General features: G+C 36.1%; 2 protein-coding genes across 2 annotated transcripts in view; one reads left to right on the forward strand and one right to left on the reverse strand.

The window, feature by feature from the left end:
* DNAJC10 (DnaJ heat shock protein family (Hsp40) member C10) overlaps positions 1-21,018 on the forward strand; it is a 23,708-nt gene continuing 2,690 nt past the window's right edge. The window contains exons 1-21 of the mRNA XM_051622888.1: positions 1-125; positions 684-1,045; positions 2,669-2,834; positions 4,116-4,166; positions 5,495-5,577; positions 5,748-5,879; positions 6,527-6,620; positions 6,843-6,920; positions 7,948-7,991; positions 8,354-8,491; positions 9,586-9,675; positions 10,434-10,547; positions 11,343-11,457; positions 13,114-13,241; positions 13,484-13,600; positions 14,524-14,625; positions 15,655-15,810; positions 16,909-17,042; positions 18,545-18,598; positions 18,988-19,135; positions 19,574-19,693. Coding sequence (XP_051478848.1) covers positions 845-1,045; positions 2,669-2,834; positions 4,116-4,166; positions 5,495-5,577; positions 5,748-5,879; positions 6,527-6,620; positions 6,843-6,920; positions 7,948-7,991; positions 8,354-8,491; positions 9,586-9,675; positions 10,434-10,547; positions 11,343-11,457; positions 13,114-13,241; positions 13,484-13,600; positions 14,524-14,625; positions 15,655-15,810; positions 16,909-17,042; positions 18,545-18,598; positions 18,988-19,135; positions 19,574-19,693 — 2,265 coding nt within the window. The 5' untranslated portion in view covers positions 1-125; positions 684-844. The remainder of the gene's footprint in view (positions 126-683; positions 1,046-2,668; positions 2,835-4,115; positions 4,167-5,494; positions 5,578-5,747; positions 5,880-6,526; positions 6,621-6,842; positions 6,921-7,947; positions 7,992-8,353; positions 8,492-9,585; positions 9,676-10,433; positions 10,548-11,342; positions 11,458-13,113; positions 13,242-13,483; positions 13,601-14,523; positions 14,626-15,654; positions 15,811-16,908; positions 17,043-18,544; positions 18,599-18,987; positions 19,136-19,573; positions 19,694-21,018) is intronic.
* The window catches only part of PIKFYVE (phosphoinositide kinase, FYVE-type zinc finger containing), a 72,433-nt gene continuing 69,926 nt past the window's right edge, over positions 18,512-21,018 (reverse strand). The window contains exon 44 of the transcript XR_007889833.1: positions 18,512-20,986. The gene's annotated coding sequence lies outside the window, so the exon portion shown is untranslated. The remainder of the gene's footprint in view (positions 20,987-21,018) is intronic.

The following is a 21,018-nucleotide window of genomic DNA, read 5'->3' on the forward strand; positions in this document are numbered from 1 at the left end:
GAGCCGGATCCCGGCGAGAGCCGCCCTTCCGCCCGGCGCCGGGGCAGGCAGCGCCGTCCCATGCTGCCCCGCGCCCGGCCCGCCGCCCGGAGCGCCCGGAGCCGCCGCCGCCCCCGCGCAGCCCGGTAAGCGCCGCTTCCCCAGGGCCCGCCCGGCACGCGGCCCCGCCGGCGGGGAGGGGAGGGAAGGGACCGCGCGGCCCCTCGCCCGGCGCGGCCCCTCGCCGCGCCCCTCTCCTCCCGCCGCAGCCCCGGGGCTCGCACCCCCGCGGCGGGTCCCGGGGCCGAGCGGCTTTACCCGCGAGGGGCGTCCGGGCTCCCGCCCGGGGCGGCAGCGCAGCCCCCGGCCCCGCCGGAGCGGGGGTCCCCCCGCAGGCACCAGGGGTCAGTCTGAAGGAAAAGTGAGCCGTCCTAACACTGCTGTTTAAAATGCGAAGTAAGGAGCTGGTCTTTAGAGTAACTGGGTGAAGCTGTGCTTGATTAACTCGGTCACAGCAAGCACCAGCAAGGGATGGTCTGTCAGTTGTGTGGTCTTCTGAAAGCAAGTCATGAGCCATCAAGCAACTTCGTGTCCGTGTGCAGCCTGCACAAGCTGGCAGTGGGGCTCTTTACCTGGTATAGGTGTATGTTTATTGAATAAAGAGGGAAATATACTTAATTGTTTTTTCACCCCTTTTCTTACAGGTTGTAACTTTAGCAACACTTGAGACATGAAGTAGGACAACCAGCATTTTGAAGAGCTCTGGCATAAATACACCTGTATCTCCAAACATTGGCTGATTTACTGGAGACTGAATCGAAAGCCTGCTCAAATCAGAACCTGTAAACATTCCAAAAGCTTCATAATGGAGTTCTTAGTATCCAAGGGAGATTATATTAGATATTTGAAAAGATCTTTATTGCTAGTTTTAGTATGTGTAATAGTTTTTGTGTGCACTGATCAGGACTACTATAGTTTACTTGGAGTATCCAAAGAAGCAAGTAGTAGAGAAATACGACAAGCATTCAAAAAATTGGCATTGAAGTTGCACCCTGATAAAAATCAGGTAAGTTACATCCTTAACAGGTCCAAGTTTTTGACCTAATGGATCTTAATGTTTAAACAAAAAGTGGGTTCCACTTGTCTAAAATGTTTCTCTGTTCTTGTGAGGTGATGCAACCACCTGATAACGGTTCAGCTCAGACTTTTCTGCACAGTAAATTACAAAAAAGGATAGACTGGTAATACATAGTGTTGAATATTAAATTGCTGTAATAAAAAAGAGGCAAGCTATTTAATTATCAGTTCTGTTTTTCTAAATACAGGAAAACTTAAATCTGTACCATCTCATCTTGTCGGTAAACTGGTGAGATTGTCCCTTTCTGTTTAGCTAAGGGGAACTTACTGTTTCCCAAACGTGAAGTTTCATGTAAACATCAAACAACACCAGCCTGTACTGTGACAACAGTCTCCAAGTATCAAAGAGGACAAAGCAGAAATTCTTGGACTGCCAAGATGTATTTAGGGAGGGTAATAAGGAGCTCTAGACTAACTAGAAAAGACAGAACAGCTCAGTCTGTTCTACTGTATTTTCCGAAGAAATAATTTTTGAATTTAAATGTCATCACTTTTGTCTCAAGGTTTCCTGAAATAATCAGAAATCCACAGGACCTTTACATGTGCAGCTGCACATGCACAGAGCCCCAGAAGGCACTGATGTTCCATACAAGCTCAGACCCTGCCTGCACAGAGTATGTTGAAGCCTCTGAGGCGCCCACATTTTACAGTAGTTTTGAACATGACCAAGCTCAAAGAGAGAGCCAAATCTCAACAAACTTAGCGATGCCAACTTGTAGCTATTAACTGTGCGAGTTTTGTTTTCCCTGTGTTTATAACCTTTCAAAACAATATTTTGGGTCAGATTCTGTAGTTTCCAAGTATACAAATACTACTTAAGATTTTTTAACAAGTTATTTTCAACATTAAAGATGAACACATAGAATATTAATATATTACACCAATTCCACTATGGTAATTAATTTCATAGGGACCTATGTAAATAAGTCATGAATCTTTAAGAAAAAGTGTTCTTTGGATTAAACATGTAAGCAGAAGTTAAACGGCTGGGAGAGAGCTGCAGTTTGCTCACCACTGTCACATACTACACCAGTATAAGAACCTAAACTGGGGTTCAAAATATGTCTGCACATTATTCACCCTTCTAATTCCAAAACTACCTAGAACTAGAATGCTTTTTAAATAAAAAGAGGGCCTCTGTCTACACTGTAAGATTAGAAGGGATTAATCTGTCTTTATAGCAGATTTTCAAACTTAACAAATGGGGATTCTAGGGGAGTAGAAGATTATAGAAGAAATAGTAAGTCTTCATTCTTGAGTACTTTTTTCTTCCACTAAAAAGAGTTGAAAGAAGAGCAATTATTCCTACCAGTTTGATATGTATTTCAGTTGGTACTTCAGTCAGGAGGAAGAAATGAGCAGCAGACTCATCTGGCTTCAGGAAAATAAAACTTTACTGTAGTTTGTTTGGAGATCACTGTGTAATGTCTGCTTCCATCACAACTGACATCTTTAGTAGGGGTATAAAAATATTTCCTGAGACTATTTTCTCAGTATTATACATACAATATGGTTTATTCATTACCTACTAATTATAGTTTTCCTTAAATAGAATGATCCAAATGCACATGAAAATTTTTTGAAAATAAATAGAGCCTATGAAGTACTTAAAGATGAAGACCTGCGGAAGAAGTATGATAAATATGGAGAGAAAGGTCTTGAAGATCAGCAGCAGGGAGGCCGTTACGAAAGCTGGCACTTCTATCGCTACGATTTTGGTAAGTTACCATGTATGTTTGTGATGCACTTAAAACAGTCACAAGTAAATGCAATATTCAGAGCTACATCAGATCTTTTTATGCATTTCTGATGTATCCTTTCCAGATTTCTGCCCGCTCGGTTGCTCTCCTGTAGCTGTCATTTTCTCTCTGTTGATGACCCAATCTTTGATTTGCCCTGTTAATGGCTACCTAAAAATGTAATAATCTATTTACCTAGCCTTTTGTTCCTGCTGCCTACCCTTTTATTGGTTATCCAACTTGTTGTTTATTCTTTTAAAGTGCAAAGATTTTTTTTTCTCTCACTTGAATTCCAGTGTTAATGTTTCATCAGTATTCTTTTTAACTCATTAATGTATTAAGACCTTTTATGTTTAGATAAAGTAAGTGGATTTTGAGGGACATTTTTGTACTGTTGAGCCTATTTAAATGTATCTTTTATATGTATGTATATATAAAATGATAGATATTTTTATAAATGTATGGGTGAATGCATGTATTACATTACATGATATATACATGTAATGGTATGGTAATATAGAAATTATCTTGTCAGATGTAGAAATTAATTTCTCTCATTATTTATTTGCATTTAATCCTTGTGTACCTCGGGTGAAATGGCAGCTCACCACGTTAGGTACTGTAAAAGATCTGTAGCTGTAGTAGCATAATATAATGCTGTCTAATAGTATTTCTGGGATCTCTGCACTGCCCTCCTTGCATACTTGAAGCAGTAGGCCATTTTCTAGGTAGGACTGTTAGCTTTTTAGAAAACCCTTCTGCCTTATCTTTATTCTGTCCACTTCATTCCACTGTGTTCACACATGCTGTTAGTAGAGAAGCTTGTAGCTGAAACACCTTTGTGATCTCAATATTTTGGATAACAAAAGGCTGAGAGAAGTGAAAGCTTCCAGACATAACATATAGCTCTCTAGCTGAGCGCTGAAGCTTCTTGCATTTTAATATGACAACTCATTGGTGCTAGTTCTACTACTCTTGCCATAACAGTGGTAGTTTAAATTCTGTGCTCAGTTAGTGGCTGGTCTGCTTAAACACCAAAAGAACTTTTCTGTTCTGATGGTAGCTATTGTAGCAAGAGATTAAACCACGGTTACATATAACTAAATAAATACAGCTTTTTTGTAAAAACTGTCTTTGCCAACTTTGTACTTCAAGTAAATGTATTATCTTCTGTTTTCTCTCTTGTGAACAAGATGATAATTTATTTTTTCATTTTAAATGATGGCAAAAATAAAAAGCAATTGTCATTCTTTTTAATAGGTATTTATGATGATGATCCTGAAATTATAACATTGGATAGAGGAGAATTTGGTAAGCTATCTGTTTGACAATATGGCAATCCAGAGTAACAACTTTTACGTTCAGACCTCTGTATCTATAGATTTATTTTACATTTCTCTGCAAAAAACAGTCAGAAAATCATCCTAAGATAAGAAAAACAAACCAAAACCAACAGCACTTCCTGGTAAATGCTAGTTAGCAAATAGATCAATATCAATAAACTGTTTAGATTAAACTGAAAAGCTGCTTTGTGAGACGTATAAGAGAGAATTACTCAAATTAACATTTTCTTTCTCCTCATTTGTCATGACTATTATTTTGGTCACTTGTCAAAAATGCACCTGATAGAACTTTTCTATTATATTTTTACCAATTTTTTTCCTGTGAAATCCAGTCAGTTGTGCTTTGCACAACACATTCAAGACAAGAAGGGGGATACCAGATACTAAACACACAGCTAAGTAAAACAATGTATGGAAAGATAACGCTGGACATGATCCAGTTTTTTTCTTTTAAAATTATGGCTAAGATGCTTACAACTAAGACAAACTAGAGAGAAAAAATACTGGATTTTGTGTGATTTTTTTCATCTGCATTTGACTGCAGTTTCCTTTATATGGAGTGGATCTACATCCTGAAGCCATTTTGTAAACTATTCTAATAGCAGAACCTCATGATGCTCTCCATCAGATCCTGGTCTTGCTTTGGTTAATTGATCTGCAGAATCCACATGTTGCTTAGCTGGCTTGATTGTGAGGATATTTTAATATAGGCAAATATAACTTAGGAAATACACTATAAAAATTACGTTCAAAAATTGAGAGACTGAAAGCCACCTAATTCAAGCTGATAATCTCTGCATGTATATTTTGTTGCTGTTGTTTTCTTTTATAAGCAGGAGTACTTAATTCTGATTCCCTTGACTTTTCTATTAATTATATTACCTTAGATTTGTAAATTGCATTTTCACCCATTAGACAGGGATTCTAAATAAAAATATTTCCTCATGGAACATGAAAATACACTGTTACAGGAAACTGAAAGTTCTAGTGGGTATAAATCTTTTATGACTTTGTTTTGTTTTTTAAGGTAACCAGACTTACAGGATCACACATTTCAGCTAGGTTAATCTGTAGAGAGTAAACTTATTCTTACTTAATAGAACAGATGTTGAAAGCCAGGGTGCTGATGTCCTCTTGTCTACAACAGCCAGTACGAGCATTATCCCATCGGAATTACTATGTCTGACATAAATATGTAATTCAACTATTGGGGAAAACAGTATGGTGTAAATGTACATTCTAGATATAACTACATCGCAGATGGGCATTACTTGCAATTTGCTTCTTTCCATCTAGATGCTGCTGTTAACTCAGGAGAATTGTGGTTTGTGAATTTTTATTCTCCTCGATGCTCCCACTGCCATGATCTAGCACCTACGGTATGTGTAACAAGCAACTTAACTGAAAATTCGTTGTTTTGAACAGCCTAAAACTGAAACTGATTTTTATACTGAAGCTGAAAATAAAAACAATTCAAGATGTCAGGAATAAAATATTATATCTTTATAAGCAAAGATCCTTCTCCACCCCCCCCCTTTTTTTTTTCTAGTGGAGGGAGTTTGCTAAGGAGATGGATGGATTAATACGCATCGGAGCTGTCAACTGTGGAGATAACAGAATGCTTTGTCGAATTAAGGGTATCAACAGTTACCCCAGTCTGTATGTTTTCAAAACTGGAATGGTGAGTGATAAAACCTCAAGCATTTTAAGAAAGACTGAAATCTGGAATGCTTGTCAATCACAGATCTATATAAAGATCTTTCTTTTAATATATTACTTCCTTTTAATAAATTGCTTTTTCTCTTCCTTCGCCTTGGTTAAATTATTTTAGAAAGTTAACTTCAAAAATAGGTATCTGGTTTACACAGTGCTTTTTTTGAATCATTTTACTATGCAACCTATCACATGATTTGGGAAGATGTTGTCAGTAGTGGTACTGTACCAAAGCAGTAAGTCTACTTGAACAGATTCTCTTACAGAATTGTAAAGGACTTCTCAAACACAAAGAATAGTCTGTGGGTTTGAGTCTAAAGAATATGTCCACATACCTAAAGAAACCTGGAAATTTCTTCCACGAGATTTCCTCCATGCTAGCTGCATTATGTCCATCATGCTTTACAGCTTGGAAAGAAATCACATTACAAATTTTAAATAAAAGTTAAAATCTAAACATTGCCATATGGGAAGGAGAGAACAGTTAGAGCTAAGGTTTGGGGGGGAATCCCACAGTTGTGTAAGTACTGTTGTATTAAAACAGTGTAGGTTTGGGGGTGATTTTTCTTTTTTTTTTTTTTTAACATTATAACCTTTATTCTTTGTCTTGTATAGCAACCAGTGAAATATTATGGAGACAGGTCAAAAGAGAGCTTGAAGAACTTCGCCATGCAATATGTTACAAGCACAGTCACTGAGTTATGGGCAGGTAACGTTCATGCATTTTGCCTGGGGCGTTGTTCTTGAAGTTGCTTTTACAATATAAAATATTACAGAAACTTATGTATGCAACTGAATCTGTCAACTGTTGCTAAGTGTTATTTTTGAGATTAAACATAGTTTACTGTCATTTGCTAATAAAAAACCAAAACGTCCTTGTTTCACAGCCAGTTAACTAGTCACAAACTGATGCAAATTGTTTCACTTGTAGGAAACTTTGTTAATGCCATTGAATCTTCATTTGCTTCTGGTGTTGGTTGGCTGATCACCTTCTGTGCTGAACATGGGGGTAGGTGTATTAAATACTTTTCAAATATGGCAAAGAGAATAATGGCATAATCCCTTTGGCTTCTAATAAAAGTTATAAAACATGTTAGGGGATCATGGTATTTGGACTGTGGGTTATTTTAAACTCTGTTTTAGAGACAGTTTGACAAAAGAGACATTAATTATTATTATGCTGTTGTGCTTCTGTAATGTCCCTTGAGTCATTACAGCAGCACTCAAGTGTAACCCCTCAGGAAGGGAACTGGCAGAAAAGGCCTCTGACTTCAGTTTCCAGCTGAAGCTCCAATGAGTGCATGCCAGCTTCTCATGATACCTGAGTAGAACAAAGGGTGTATCACCCCATTAAACCACTAGTTATCAAAAATTAGCTGAGTATTTTCTCTTAGGTTTGGATATAATAATTGGCTCTTACCACCATTGTCATGCCAGAGTTTAGATTTGCATTAATTTTTGTAGCTGTCACTTTCTTGGGCTCAGTATTGGATATGATGTATGAGAAGGTTGCCCTGGTTAGCTGGTAGAGCTAAGTAAATGCATTACACCTTTGACAAATAAAGATTTCTCAGTCTTATGAAGAGACCTTTGCTCTCTGAACAGAATAATCAGAGCTGCAGGCTTGGGTTTACATTAGTAAATTGCTTGATTACAAGTTGCAGTCCATTTGTTATTAAATTTTCAACTTTGGTCCAATTAAAGTGAGTTTTATACATCTTATTTCAGAAAAGAAATTTGAGCATACGATATATTTATTATAGTGAGTTATTATCAGAACACTGAATTTTCCATTGAAATCTCATTCCAAGACAAAACCTGTTGGGTTTGTTTTCTTTAAACATTGCTTAAGAAGAGATTTTAAAGGTCAATCTTAGTACAGCAAATAAAATGTTAACATATTACAAAATAGAATTCTGTGTTTCCTACCTTTGTATGGAGGAAAGGGATAATTCTAAACAGGAGTTGTTTTAGTGCATTAATAGTTTTTCTTAATAAAGTTTTATGTTTGTAAATAAATAATTTTTACTTTGCAGATTGCTTGAGTTACCAAACGCGCCTTAAGCTTGCTGGCATGTTGGTAAGCTGTGTGTCACTTTGAACATATCACCTGTTCCAGTTAAAATAACAGAACTGAAAGCATCAAGTTGTCACCACAACTCTCACTGAGTTTAATGAAACCAAGATTTCACCCAATTACTTTCAGAAGAGTGAAATATTTTGACTTAGTAGATATTACTACTTAGTAGCTATTATTGAAGAATTTTATAAAATATGAATTAATATTAACTAATTATTTACAATGTGGTTTCATTCCATTCTCTAAATGTTATATATAATGGCTTGAGCTGGGATTTTCAAAAGCATTTCTGAACCCGAAATTTAAAAATACTCCTTGTGTTTGTTTTTGTTGTTTTGTGTTACTGTTTCTTTTTATTACAGGAAGGTCTTGTTAACATAGGCTGGATGGACTGTGGCACCCAGGGTGAGCTTTGTGATAATTTAGATATCTCATCTAGTACTACAGCATACTTTCCACCTGGAGCCACCATAAATAACAAAGAGAAAGGAGGTGTTTTGGTACGACTTGTTTCTCAACCGTTCTGTATTTAGATAAAATAAGGTGATGACAATGACAAAGGAATGTATAAATAATTTCCAGATTTATTATATAGAACTGAAAAGATGTTTTTTTTTCCTTTCTCCTCTAAGTTTATATGTGCTGGTATGAGCCTCCTGCCTTCTAAGGCAGCCATCCCTGGAGGTAGTTCCCCAGTTTGCTGGTACACTGGGTGGCCAGGAGCACACTGCAGTGGCAGCAGCCTGTAGCAGCCTCCCCAGAAGTCTCCCTGGGCAGCTGAGGGAGTCCAGGGATGGGATATGCTTTGTGACAGGCCCAAGAAGTAGTTCTGAAACTGCGACCCAGCTATCCTGGGCAAGCTTGGGAGGTTTGCCAGTTTTTATTCCAGCAGGTATATGCCTCAGGTGTCTCAAGTCTGAGAAATGCTACACTGAACAGAGTACTGACGTGTGATAAAAGTACTCCTACACTGTCTGTTGGTACAGATTATGCTGTTTGGCTGTATTCTAATATTGCAGCCTCCTCCTCCATCTGTATGGTAGGTTTAACTTCCCTAATTATGGGAGACATTTCTCAGTTTGAAGCATGGCTTGCTCCTTTATTGTCACCTACTGTTGTCTAGAAATTTAAAAGGAGGAAGTTAAATTTCTAACCTGCCTAATTTCAACCTTGTAACTTACCAGCTCTGAGTTACTGATTCATATTACTTCTTAAACTTAAAAAAAATAACTGAAACTTAAATATCTGTACAGTGCAGTTAAGGAAGGCTGTAAAATTAGATTGGAAATCTTGTAAACTTGATTAGCAAATTTGGTTTGAAATTTTAATTTGAGACACATAATACCCATTTTGACAAAATACAATATGTTGAGTTTAATATTGTGGGAAAGCAAACTAAAAAGCAGTATTCTGAGAGGGATATTTGAGAAACTATATATATGAAAAAGAAGTTGATCAAAGATTAACTCTACTCTTAAGTTAATGGAAAGGAACAAATCAGAATTATGTCCGTGACGCGTTGAGTACTAGTCATCAACAATCAGGCTGATGGTTGTAATTCCTTATAACAAACACAGTTAACTTTCCTTCCTAGTTTCTTAACTCCTTGGATGCCAGAGAAATATATCAGGAAGTAATGCAGCATCTGCCAGACTTTGAAATTATCTCTGCAGTATCATTAGAGGTAAATTTTAAAAAATGTTAAGATTATAATATATTTTTATATTTTTAATCATTAATTCTTCTATTTTTTAAAGTCTTGTTGATAAAACCATCTAGTATTTCATTAACTGAAAATTATTTTTCTCCCTTGTAGCCAAAAGTATTTAGCATTGTTTGTCTATATTTACTTCTGTTGTTTAGCAAAACAACAAAAGTAAGGGTCATGTATTTCATAGGAAAATAGAAAACCACAGAAATTGCAATTGCAACTCACTCTGCAACTGTAGCTTTCTAGTTGTGTTTTTTTTTTAAATCAACTACATGGCAGAGAATTTTATTTCAAATGTATTTATCAGTCATGTAAGAAAGAAAAAGCATACTTGCTAATCCATAATAATTTACATATGGACTGAAATAGAAGTCATAAAAGTTCCTCATGCCTTTGAGAAAAAAAAAAAGAAACCTCTTTTCACACTGTAGTGTCACTTAGGAGCTTAATGTCCAGGGAAACTAGAAGTAGAGAGGGTGGCATGTAGACAACTGGTTTTCAGGGGTTTTTTTCCTATTTCCTGTGTATGATTCAGTAAAATTAACTTCAGTGGAAGGACCACATGAAAGAATTTGTTGAGTGGAGGAGATCAGTTAGAAAAGAGATGAATAATTGCGCATTTACCTTTGTAAAACATATAAAGGAATTTACAGGTTGGTGTAAGTTTGCTTTCGCTGTGTTTTGGGTTTGTTCTTATTGTTTTCCTTGGGGTTCTTTAATTTCATTTAAAGGACCGTCTGGCTCATCACCGATGGCTACTTTTCTTCCAGTTTGGGGACAGTGATAAAGCAAGTACACAGGAATTTAAGAAACTTAAATTTTTACTTAAAGATGAACATATTCAGGTAAGACTGCTCACTTACCTAGTGTAGAATACCATTTACATTCAGAGAACAAGTCATTATGGTTTTCACTATCATGAGCTGTTACTACCACCTGCCACCTCTAGTACAGAAAGAGATACACTATCATATGGTGGCCCTGTAGTAAAGCTTTTTATTTAAAGCAAGCAATTAAGTTTCCCATTCAGTTTAAACAATTTAAAAGTAATTAGGGAAGATTATTTTTTAAATCTGCTTTCTTATGGGAAATGTTGCTGCAGATCCTACTCAGCTAACAATGAAAAGCTGACACTTAAACATCAACTTGATGTAAAAGAAACCGTATTTTAGTCAGAAAACCCTATGATTCTCTTGAATTTTTTCTTAATAAAAAGACTCCAAATTCAAACTTTGTACTAAAGACATATGGATTGTGTTGTTCTATAAGATATTTATTTTTCAATAATTTTTGCACTAACTAGAAGAATTTTAATGTCACGTTTACTTTAGATGACTTTCTGCTTCCTTGCTATTTTGTTTGGAGGGGGAAAAAAAAAGAGGATTTTTAAATACTTTATTCCCTGCTTTTGCCTTTAAATTAAAAATTAGCAAACAACCTATTATAGCTGTGCAAGTAGTTTTCCTTGAACAGCAGTTACAAGATTGTCTTAAGACCTCTGTTGTTTATAAAAAGGCTACTAATTTTTCATATTTTTACCTTTTTTAAATGAATCTATCCTAACTCTTAATGCTTTTCAAAATATGTTAATTTATATAAATTAGGATGCCTTAATTAAAATAGCACTGTCTCTTAAATAGGTTGGCAAGTTTGACTGTCTTTCCTCACCAAGCATCTGCAACAAACTGTATGTGTATCAGCCTTGTTTAGCAGTCTTCAAAGGAAAAGGAACTGGAGATTATGAAATTCATCATGGTAAGGGAAACTTTGGCAAGTTTAAATCATCATTACAATAAGCACTTTGAGATTATTACACTATCTTTGGCAAACTGCATACGTTTTCCCAAAACAGTTTTGTAGTTCTAGTATTTGCTGGTCTGACCTTACTGTAGCCTTGCACAAACTTATTATTTTCTTTGGGTTTGTTTCTTTTGTCTTTTTTCCCTGGGTAAGCAGTCATCTGATGCCAAGAGATGTATTTTGTCTTTACTATTCTGTCTATTTCAACATCATTTACATAATTACGTACAAATGAAATCTCTGAAGCCAAGCAGGACAAGCTTCTGCTTTGGGTGGCATAGAGGCTTAACATGCTAGTTGTACAGTGCTGCCAACCTGAGAAATTTGGGGTTGATTTCCTGTGTCACTACACTTTACCAAATTCCATGTTTTGATTTCCATCCAAGAAAATCTATATTGAGACTTTTACCACTTATTTTCATTTCCAAAGCAGCAGTTTCCTTCGAAGGCTTTTAACTATGTTGCTGCGTAGCACTGAAAGGATACAAAAATGCTTGTTGAAGAAATGAGCCTGGAGCAAAACTGTAGTTTGCAGCAATAGGTGGCTTTATCCAAAATATGGCACAAGACAATTATGCAAGATGAGGTTCTCATTTTCCAGCCTCTGAAGTATTAGAAACAGCTTGCTAGAATTAAATCAGAGCCTCAGCACTGTAATGAAGAAAGGAGAAAAGTTTTTGACCACTTAGAAAACTGCTCTTGTAGAGAAGCTAAGAAAGGGTCATATACATACTGCATGTTTAAGTCTTTTTATAACGGCATAGATGAGAAATAGCGTAAGAAGAATCCATTGTACTACACTACATATATTCTTTTCTGAATGGTTTGGTTTGCTATTTACAAAAGAGATGGCATCTAGAATGTTTGCCAATAATCATGTAACTCCAGTATTTATAATAATATAATACTGGAAAGAACCAGGCTTTTTTATATGTTATATTGAAGGGCTTCAGCAGTTTAAAACCTAAGAACAGTAATAAATCTTAATAAGTGATTGTGCAGTTGCTTCAGATTTAATTACCCTTAAGTTCTTAGTTCATTTCAACACACAGCCTCTCATTACTTCAGACAAATATGTACATGAAGGGTATGAAAATACTTGATCTTTGCCCACTAGAGCTATGTAAGGACAAACTTCAGTTACATCTAAAAAACTGATTTATCAATACCACGTTTTTTTGCTTGAAGTCTCTACTGTGTCAATACCTTTGCCATGGCAAGTGTATCTAGAATAGTAACTTCTTAATTCCAACAAACACCAGTGAGATGGTAAAACAGCCAGTAGTCCAGTCACAGGAAAACATTAATTTCTTTTTGACAAAAACATTTTCTCTTGGATAAAACTTTTTTTGCTAACATTAGGTAAATATCCAGTTTAATATTTAGCCAAATATCAACTATCCCCTCAAGTATGCCTTACCTACTTAGGTTTACACAGTTTAATATTGTCTTCCTGAGAAAAACTAAGCCAGTACTGTTTTATTTATTTAAGAAGGCCACATCTAAAGATCATTCAAGGGAACTGAAGGACTCATGTTGCTATCACTGAGTTTTTTAATGAGATCTCTAGTAGGGAAAAATAAAGTTTTCTTTCTACATTGTTCTTTGAAGGAAAGAAGATCTTATATGACATTGTTGCATTTGCCAAAGAAAGTGTCAATTCACATGTAATCACACTTGGACCTCAAAATTTTCCTGACAAAGAAAAAGAACCATGGCTTGTGGATTTCTTTGCACCGGTAAACATTAGTATTTCCCTTCTTCTAAAATCTATTCGGTAATTATGTAACTAAATAGTAGCAGTATCATTAGATGTTGTAATTTCTCATTCCTTGGCAGCAATAGTTCCTAAACTGTGTGCGTTTTGTATTTAGTGGAGTCTGTTGTCAAAGCAGCAAATTATTCATCTCAAAAAATTTACATTCTCCTGAGAAGCAACTGCAGGGAAAGCAGTTGCACTTACTTGCATTTTGTTTTCTAGTGGTGTCCTCCTTGTCGAGCTTTGTTACCAGAGCTGAGAAAAGCATCAAAACATCTATATGGTCAGCTTAAATTTGGAACACTAGACTGTACTGTCCATGAAGGACTTTGCAACATGGTAAGCTGCAGGAGCTGAAAAAACTAAAACAAATCCTTTCAAAGAATGTTATTTTCTTGTACTTGGAGGTAGGGACAGACAATGCTTGTTCTTTCATACTACTTTCTTAGGGGTAGTAAACCAAATGGGACACTTTCTGAAGATGTCTGCAAAACCATTTCTGATTCAGTTTACCCTAACTGACTTTGCTTTTTGTTTTGTAGCACTTAGGTCATGCAGGATCAATTTCAAAGTAAAAGAAAGCTTATTACTTAGTAGTTTACACTTATTTAAAGATACAGTAATAGAATTAAATTATTTTTTTAAAAACTCCTGCCCAATTTTCCATGTGTAAATTTGCTTAACTTCTGCTTCAGTTAATTTATTATGGGAGAAGTTGACATTGCTTTTCCTGAATTACAGAAAATACTACATCTTGACAGCTTTCCTGCAACTGCACGTTATTGTTCACAAGAGCTTCTTACATTAGAATGCTTGTATTTATGTTTGAAGTGTGAATGCTTTAACAAGCTTTATAAAGTTTTATTTAGATGTGTTTACACATGGAAGAATTCAAATCATGGAAGAATTCAAATTGTGGAAGCATCTGTGTTCAATAGTAAATAATACAGTTATTCATACAATACGAGCATTTTCACCTAAAGACTGGGGATGGCTTTCAAGTTAAGGCTTAGAAGGCCTGTAGATTAATGTCTGTGTTTGTAGAGCATGGCAGAAGAACTACTGGCTGCTTTTTAAACTCAGAACAAACTATGCTAACTCTGACTAATATTGGCATCTCTACTGTACTATTTGTAATAGTTTCAAACTCCAATCTGCACGTAAATCTGAGCAGTTGTACTGTACCAACTGGGTAGATTAGCAGCTGTGAAGTATGTGAAACTTAATAATTCCTTGCAATTTCTCCTTGTCTGTTTTGTTAGCATAACATTCGAGCTTATCCAACAACAGTTGTGTTCAATCAGTCTGATGTTCATGAATATGAAGGACATCACTCTGCTGAGCAGATCTTGGAGTTTATAGAGGTACGTAAATTACAATCCTAGGTGCAGTCATGCTCTGTAGGCAGCTCATCCACAAACATTGTTCAGTTGAAAGATTCTACAATTTTTTTAAAGTCTTTTTTAATTAATTTGACTAGTAAGATAAAGAGTGAAAAAATTGCACAAGAGAAGTGATCCAGCAACTGTCAGTCAAGGACGTGACACCTAATGGAGTAATTTTCCTGTAAGTAATTTATTTGAAATCATTAGGAAATTACTTAAGATTCCTTCCAATCTGCAAAGTAATAGTAGTGATTTCTACCCCATAAAGAAGATAAAGGAATTAAAAGTGTGAAGTGCTATAATATTAAGGTGAAAATGCCTCATGTACACACCTTGACATAGGAGGAGGTTCACATTTTTGTCAATTATCTTGCTGCCCTTCATGCTTCTCGGCTGTTTCTTGAACTGTAACTTGCAGGATTGCAAATCATTGGTACTCCACAGAGTTCTGCTGCCCATCTTTACTGTAGCATTCAGGTTCTCTCTGCTAGATCCACAGGCTATTTTCCTCTCTGAAGAGACTGTTCATTCTCTCCAGGCAGCCCAGAAAAAGCAGGTTTAAGAGCACACAGGCAGGAACAGGTGGAGATCACTCTTTTTCAGTTGATTTTCAGAGGCCCCTAGTGCACCATATGTATTCTTCTGCATGTCAGCCTAAGCATGGCCGAGTCTCATAATGCCTGTTCTTGGCAGCTAAGCTGAATTTCTTGCCCTTTGCTCCCTTTATGGAGAAGCAACAGAAAACATCCCTTTTGCAGCCTGGCTGTGTATTTTTTTATTTTTTTTTTAGTATATAGCTCTTCTTAGCAAATCAGGCATAGGGTTGTTAGGTTGAAAGGATGCCTTTGGATGCCTTTTGGTGGTGCGGACTCTTCCCTACCACAGAAGCAAGCAAATTTCACTAAAAGAGGGGCATTTTTACAGTTTGGCACAGTCTGTTTGCGTGTGATGGCGCTAGGTACGAGATAACTTATTGCTGCTAAGTATATGCCTATAAACTCTCTTTAGGATCTTAGGAATCCATCAGTGGTCTCCCTAACACCAGAGACATTTGTTGAATTAGTTCAGAGAAGAAAACGAGAGGAAATCTGGATGGTTGACTTCTACGCTCCGTGGTGCGGACCTTGTCAGGCTTTAATGCCAGAATGGAAAAAAATGGCCAGGGTAAATGACATACAAACATTTTTTGGGCTTTTGTGTCCTGTTCTGTGGAATTACTGAGATGGTACAACTGCTGTCATAGAGATTTGTCAACTGAGAAAGTCTAGTGATTAATATTGCAGGCAAAACAGGTAATTCACACCCAACAGTGTGAATCAGTAGTCATCTTAAAGATGGGACTTAGACCTTGGTGAAACCTCTGACTTGAATTTAAGATTACAGGAGTTCAATCTTACCCATCTTAATTATTTCCTCTGTTAGGAAGGTTTTGTTCCAAGATCTTTTTTTCTTCTCTGAAAGTAAATGAACACTAAATACCATACACTTTGAAGCTGACTGTCAGTTAGCTGAAGTACACATCCTTCAGAATGGAATTGTTGGGGTTGGGAAGGGTGTTTTTCTTCTGCAAGGTCATTACAGTGTTCTCTCATTTGCAAAGGTAATACTACTCTACTGACAGCCATCTGGGTTTTTCTGGACATGCTTCTGGGAATTTAAACTAGAAACTTTGGGGAAAAAAAACAGGGCTGTGGAAACAAGTCTGTGATTTTCAGACATTTAGAACTCACCTCAATTAGGAGTTATAGCCAGAATTCTCTACTCTGCCCAAATGTCTGTATTGTATTATTAGCTCTATAGTAAAACAGTCAGTAAACACCAGCTTCCCTGCCCGTGCCAGATTGTTTGGGCCTTGGCAACCAATAGAGTGTGCTCAAGACACAGGCCAGCTGTGCAACTGAAACATCTGCACTGAACTAGGATCTGTCTTAATTTGTGAGCCTATGAGATGAAAAATGGTAACATAGTAATCCTGTTACTAAGTAAGTACACTCCTGTGTCCCATTGAGGCAGCCTCAGGAGCTGTGTGCATGCAGTTTATGCTAAAATATATGTGCATGATGGGAATTTACCTGGCTGGCTGTCTCCTGTTAGATTCTAGTGAGCCATTTGCAGGAAAGAAGAAAGCTTTGTGATAATCTTGGTTTGTTTTGTTGTTTTTTCCTCAACTAAGTGATTAAGACTAAAATTCTAAAGTATTACTAGAACTGTAGTATTATTAATTAGCATATTTGATTGTAGGTTTTCTTCTTTTTTTTTCAGATGCTAAATGGATTAATCAGTGTAGGCAGTCTGGATTGTCAAAAATACTATTCTTTCTGTCACCAAGAAAGTGTTAGGGGATATCCTGAAATAAGACTCTTTCCTCAAAAATCAAACACAGCTCATCAATATTAGTAAGTAGTTCAGTTTGGGAAATGCTAGATGATATGGAACAAGATGACTATAAATCTTCTGTTGTATAGAAAAGGTTTGTCACAGCTATTAAGACAGGCTATTAACAGCACTACTGTCCTAGATGTTACTGACTTTTATGTTATCAAACTAGTGCTGTTTCATTTTGTTGTTTCATTTCAGTAATTTGAACTGAGACTGCCTCAGGAGTCTTTATTTTTTGTTCATTATCTATTGCCATTTTTCTAACTTTAATTGTCTGTTACAGTAGATTATTCAAATCATGTAGTACAAAAACAATACTAGGCTTCATTGATTGTAGCGTTTCTTTAGAGAACAGAGCCATGTAGCCATCTGATCTTCCTCCCTACCAACAGGCTATTTGCACCATTGCAAAAAAATTTCCAGCCTATCTCCAGTCATCCCATTCATTGTATCATTAGTGTGCAGCCATTAATCATAAACCAAAATATTCTATGGGAAATTAAATCTGGCTAAAACCAAACAGCCTGTCCCTTCCAGTTCACAGTACTGTTTAAAGATCCAGAGACTTCAGGAAGCACATGCATATTTAAAGCTAGCTGAGCATCTGAAATTGCAGATGTGTTGCTTCATTATTTTACAGATTGGAAAGTTCTATTAAATGCTGGCAGATAATAAATTGCAATGCCTCTTCATCCTAGTGTGTAATGGCACACTTCAGTAGCTTTCATCATTGGACTACTGGCTTTTATTCAGTTCTTCTAGATAAAATTTATCTTAAAAGCAGAATTATTTTTTTCTTGTTGAAAACAGCTAAGTTGGTGAATATGACTGTTAAATGCCAGATTCCTAATCCTGAGTCAGCAAGTATGGAAATTTGTCTCTCAAAGATCACCAGAAATTACTGTCAGATTTAGACGAGGCAACTCTACTGCAAAGCACTTTGTTACAGAGTTGTAAATTAGTGGATATAAATCCCAAATTCATCTTTTTTTCTAACCTGTCACTGGAATTTCAAAACTAAGCAATGCCCTAAAAATCCAAACAATAAATCCTTGTCCAAGTAACCAGTTTGCCTGGCTTTTCTACTGTCAAATTTAGGGAAATGCATATAATTAACAATTGGTTTATTGTAATAAATTAACATCAATTAGAAAATACAAGAAAATATTCAATTCTTGTGTTTCTTAGAGCCTGAAGTTTTATCTGGAGTTATTACCAAAGATCCTTCATTCAATGTTGTTCTAGCTATTAAAGTTTATGTGCTCCAAACCAAGTTTCTTACTCACTTGACATAGAATGTTCTTCTTTTTCTTATCTTCTAGTCCTTAATTCTGTATGTTTAAATTGTATTAATTAGACTGACTTATTCAGATTTGAAAGCAAGGTGGAAATACATCCTAAAACATATGCATTTAAGCTCATTATTTCATCATTTCTACAGCATGGTGGGGTTTTATTTCAAACATCATTCATACTACTGTGCAACTAGATTTTTGTTTTCTTTTTAATCTTTTTATAGTAGTTACAATGGATGGCACAGAGATTCATATTCACTGAGAGGCTGGGCATTGGGGTAAGTTACAGCCTTGAACTTTGTTCACAAGCCACTTACATAGTTTGCTTGCTAGGAGAAATCAACATTTAAATACTATGTAAATTAAGAATTAGAAACAGGTATATGTATTGCTTAATTTAAGATGCTAAAGTTTCCACATTTTTTAACTCAGGCTTTTAAAATGTGGAAAAAGAGTGTACTCCTTACTGTCCCCCCATTTTCTGAAAACCATATTATTATTTTGTCTACCACTTTTAAAAAGTGATACTCCTATAGTACAAAAGAGTGAAGTAGGGATTTCAAGACTACTAATATTACTGATTTCAGAAACATTTCTTGGCTTCAATGCAATTATGTATGTTTAAATTTTTTAATGGATGATGACTGTTATTTCTTCCTTTCCACAGATATTTACCACAAGTGTCTGTAGACCTGACTCCTCAGAGTTTCACAGAAAAAGTTCTGAATGGAAAAGATCACTGGGTCATTGATTTTTATGCTCCTTGGTGTGGACCTTGCCAAAATTTTGCTCCTGAATTTGAGATCCTAGCAAAGGTAGCTTTCTAACTTCTTTACTAGGTTGTTATACTCTTAAAGGTTAAAATATAATTAATCAGCCTATTATTTCTCAGCAATCATCCAAAAATCACATACTCCCAGTGACGCTCCATCTCATTGCAAGTCCACACTTTTAGGTCTCATTTGCTGTGGGTATTGTCTGTTGCACAGACACACACACCCCTCTTTTGAGACATACTTCAGCTTATAATGGGGTGATATTTGGAACTGTGATGTGCTTTGCCCTGAATTCAAGAAGTGCTCTGCTGAACATGTCGTGACTTCTGATAACATTCTGAGAAGCAAGCAAGCAACTACTGAGATCTGAACAACATTTTTTGTTACTTTTACCTGCACTGCTGGCTTATTCAAGTTATTTGCTTACAGTCACCCATGGAAACCATAAGTTTGTTTCTAATAAATGTTTCTTTTTAGACTGTTAAAGGAAAAGTAAAAGCTGGAAAAGTAGACTGTCAGATGTATGCTCAGACCTGTCAAACTGCTGATATCAGAGCCTACCCTACTGTTAAGTTTTACCCCTACCAAGGAACAAAGGTAAGCATCTCCTATGTATACACTGGGGAGCAGGTACTGTTAGTAGATGTAATTCCTTTCACATTAAGAATTAAGAGACTATTTCTGTAACATAGTAAAGTGCATCACTTAGATATTCAGGAGATATAATAATAATAATCAATTTCAGTAATATTTAAAATATTAGGTTGTTGATGCCCCATCCCTGGAGGTTTTTAAGACCAGGTTGGACAAGGTTTTTTATATCCTGGTCTAGTGGTAGGGTTCCCTGCTTATGGCAGGTGGGCTAGAACTTCATGATCTTTAAGGTCCCTTCCAACCTTAATGATTCTATGATTAGTACAATAATACAGGAATGATGTTTTATTGGAAAATAATAAATTGTGAATTAACAGAACAGTAACTAAAGTGTGCTTAATAAGAAGCAGGGTTTAATTTTGCAGGGTCTCTTGTGACAGAGTGTTTTTCAACCTTTACCAATTCCACCACCAGCTACTAAAATCAGGCAAAGTCTTGCTCTAAATGAAATGTGGACAACTTCGTTTAAGGAAAATACTCTTTCAAAGTAATCATAACATTTCATCATAAGTTTGACTTAAATAATGTATTTGAAGATAGAAAATTAAAAATATTTAGCTGTGTTCTGTGTCAAAAACAAATCTTATCACTGTTTCAGTTATCAGTGTGACTCTATTGAGATCAACATTTCCTACTAACAGATTAGTAGTAATAAACTAAATAAGCTAGAAGCATCCAGATACTACTTCAAAATTACCTTTAGTCTTGTAAAACTATTAAATATCAATAATACTACAGTATTCTTTTCAAATGTATTAATGCTGAAGAGAAAGCATTCAATGCATTCTGATAGTTAAGTCAATTCTTTTAATTATACTCTCCTTTTCTTGTTTTAACTTAATCTGTATGGGGAATTTCTAGAAATCCTTCCTCACACAATGCCATCAAATTCAGAGAGACTTTTCTGTGCTAAAGGGTAATGGTTTTTCAGGTCTTAAAAGTAGCAACCCACACTGAAAGATTCCATGAACACGGATTACAAAGTGGCAGACTGCAATGGCTGGCTATATTAAATACTTAGCTGAATACATGTGAGAAAACTATAACTATTTCAGGTTTCTTTAAGGAAGAAAACAGAACTTGTGTAGTTCAAAATCTGTAGTTTTGAAAACTAGCATCTCAGAGTGGTTCTTATTATAAAGACAATTAGCATTGTTTAAATGGAGATAAACATATATGTGAATCATGACCTACCAGAGCCATTATCTTCCTCCATGCATTCCTCTTGGATTTTATCTGAAAGTAAGCATTTAGAAAGTAAGTGTAGA

The sequence above is a fragment of the Apus apus genome, chromosome 6, assembly GCF_020740795.1.
Source record: "Apus apus isolate bApuApu2 chromosome 6, bApuApu2.pri.cur, whole genome shotgun sequence".
Classification (NCBI taxonomy): Eukaryota; Metazoa; Chordata; class Aves; order Apodiformes; family Apodidae; genus Apus; species Apus apus.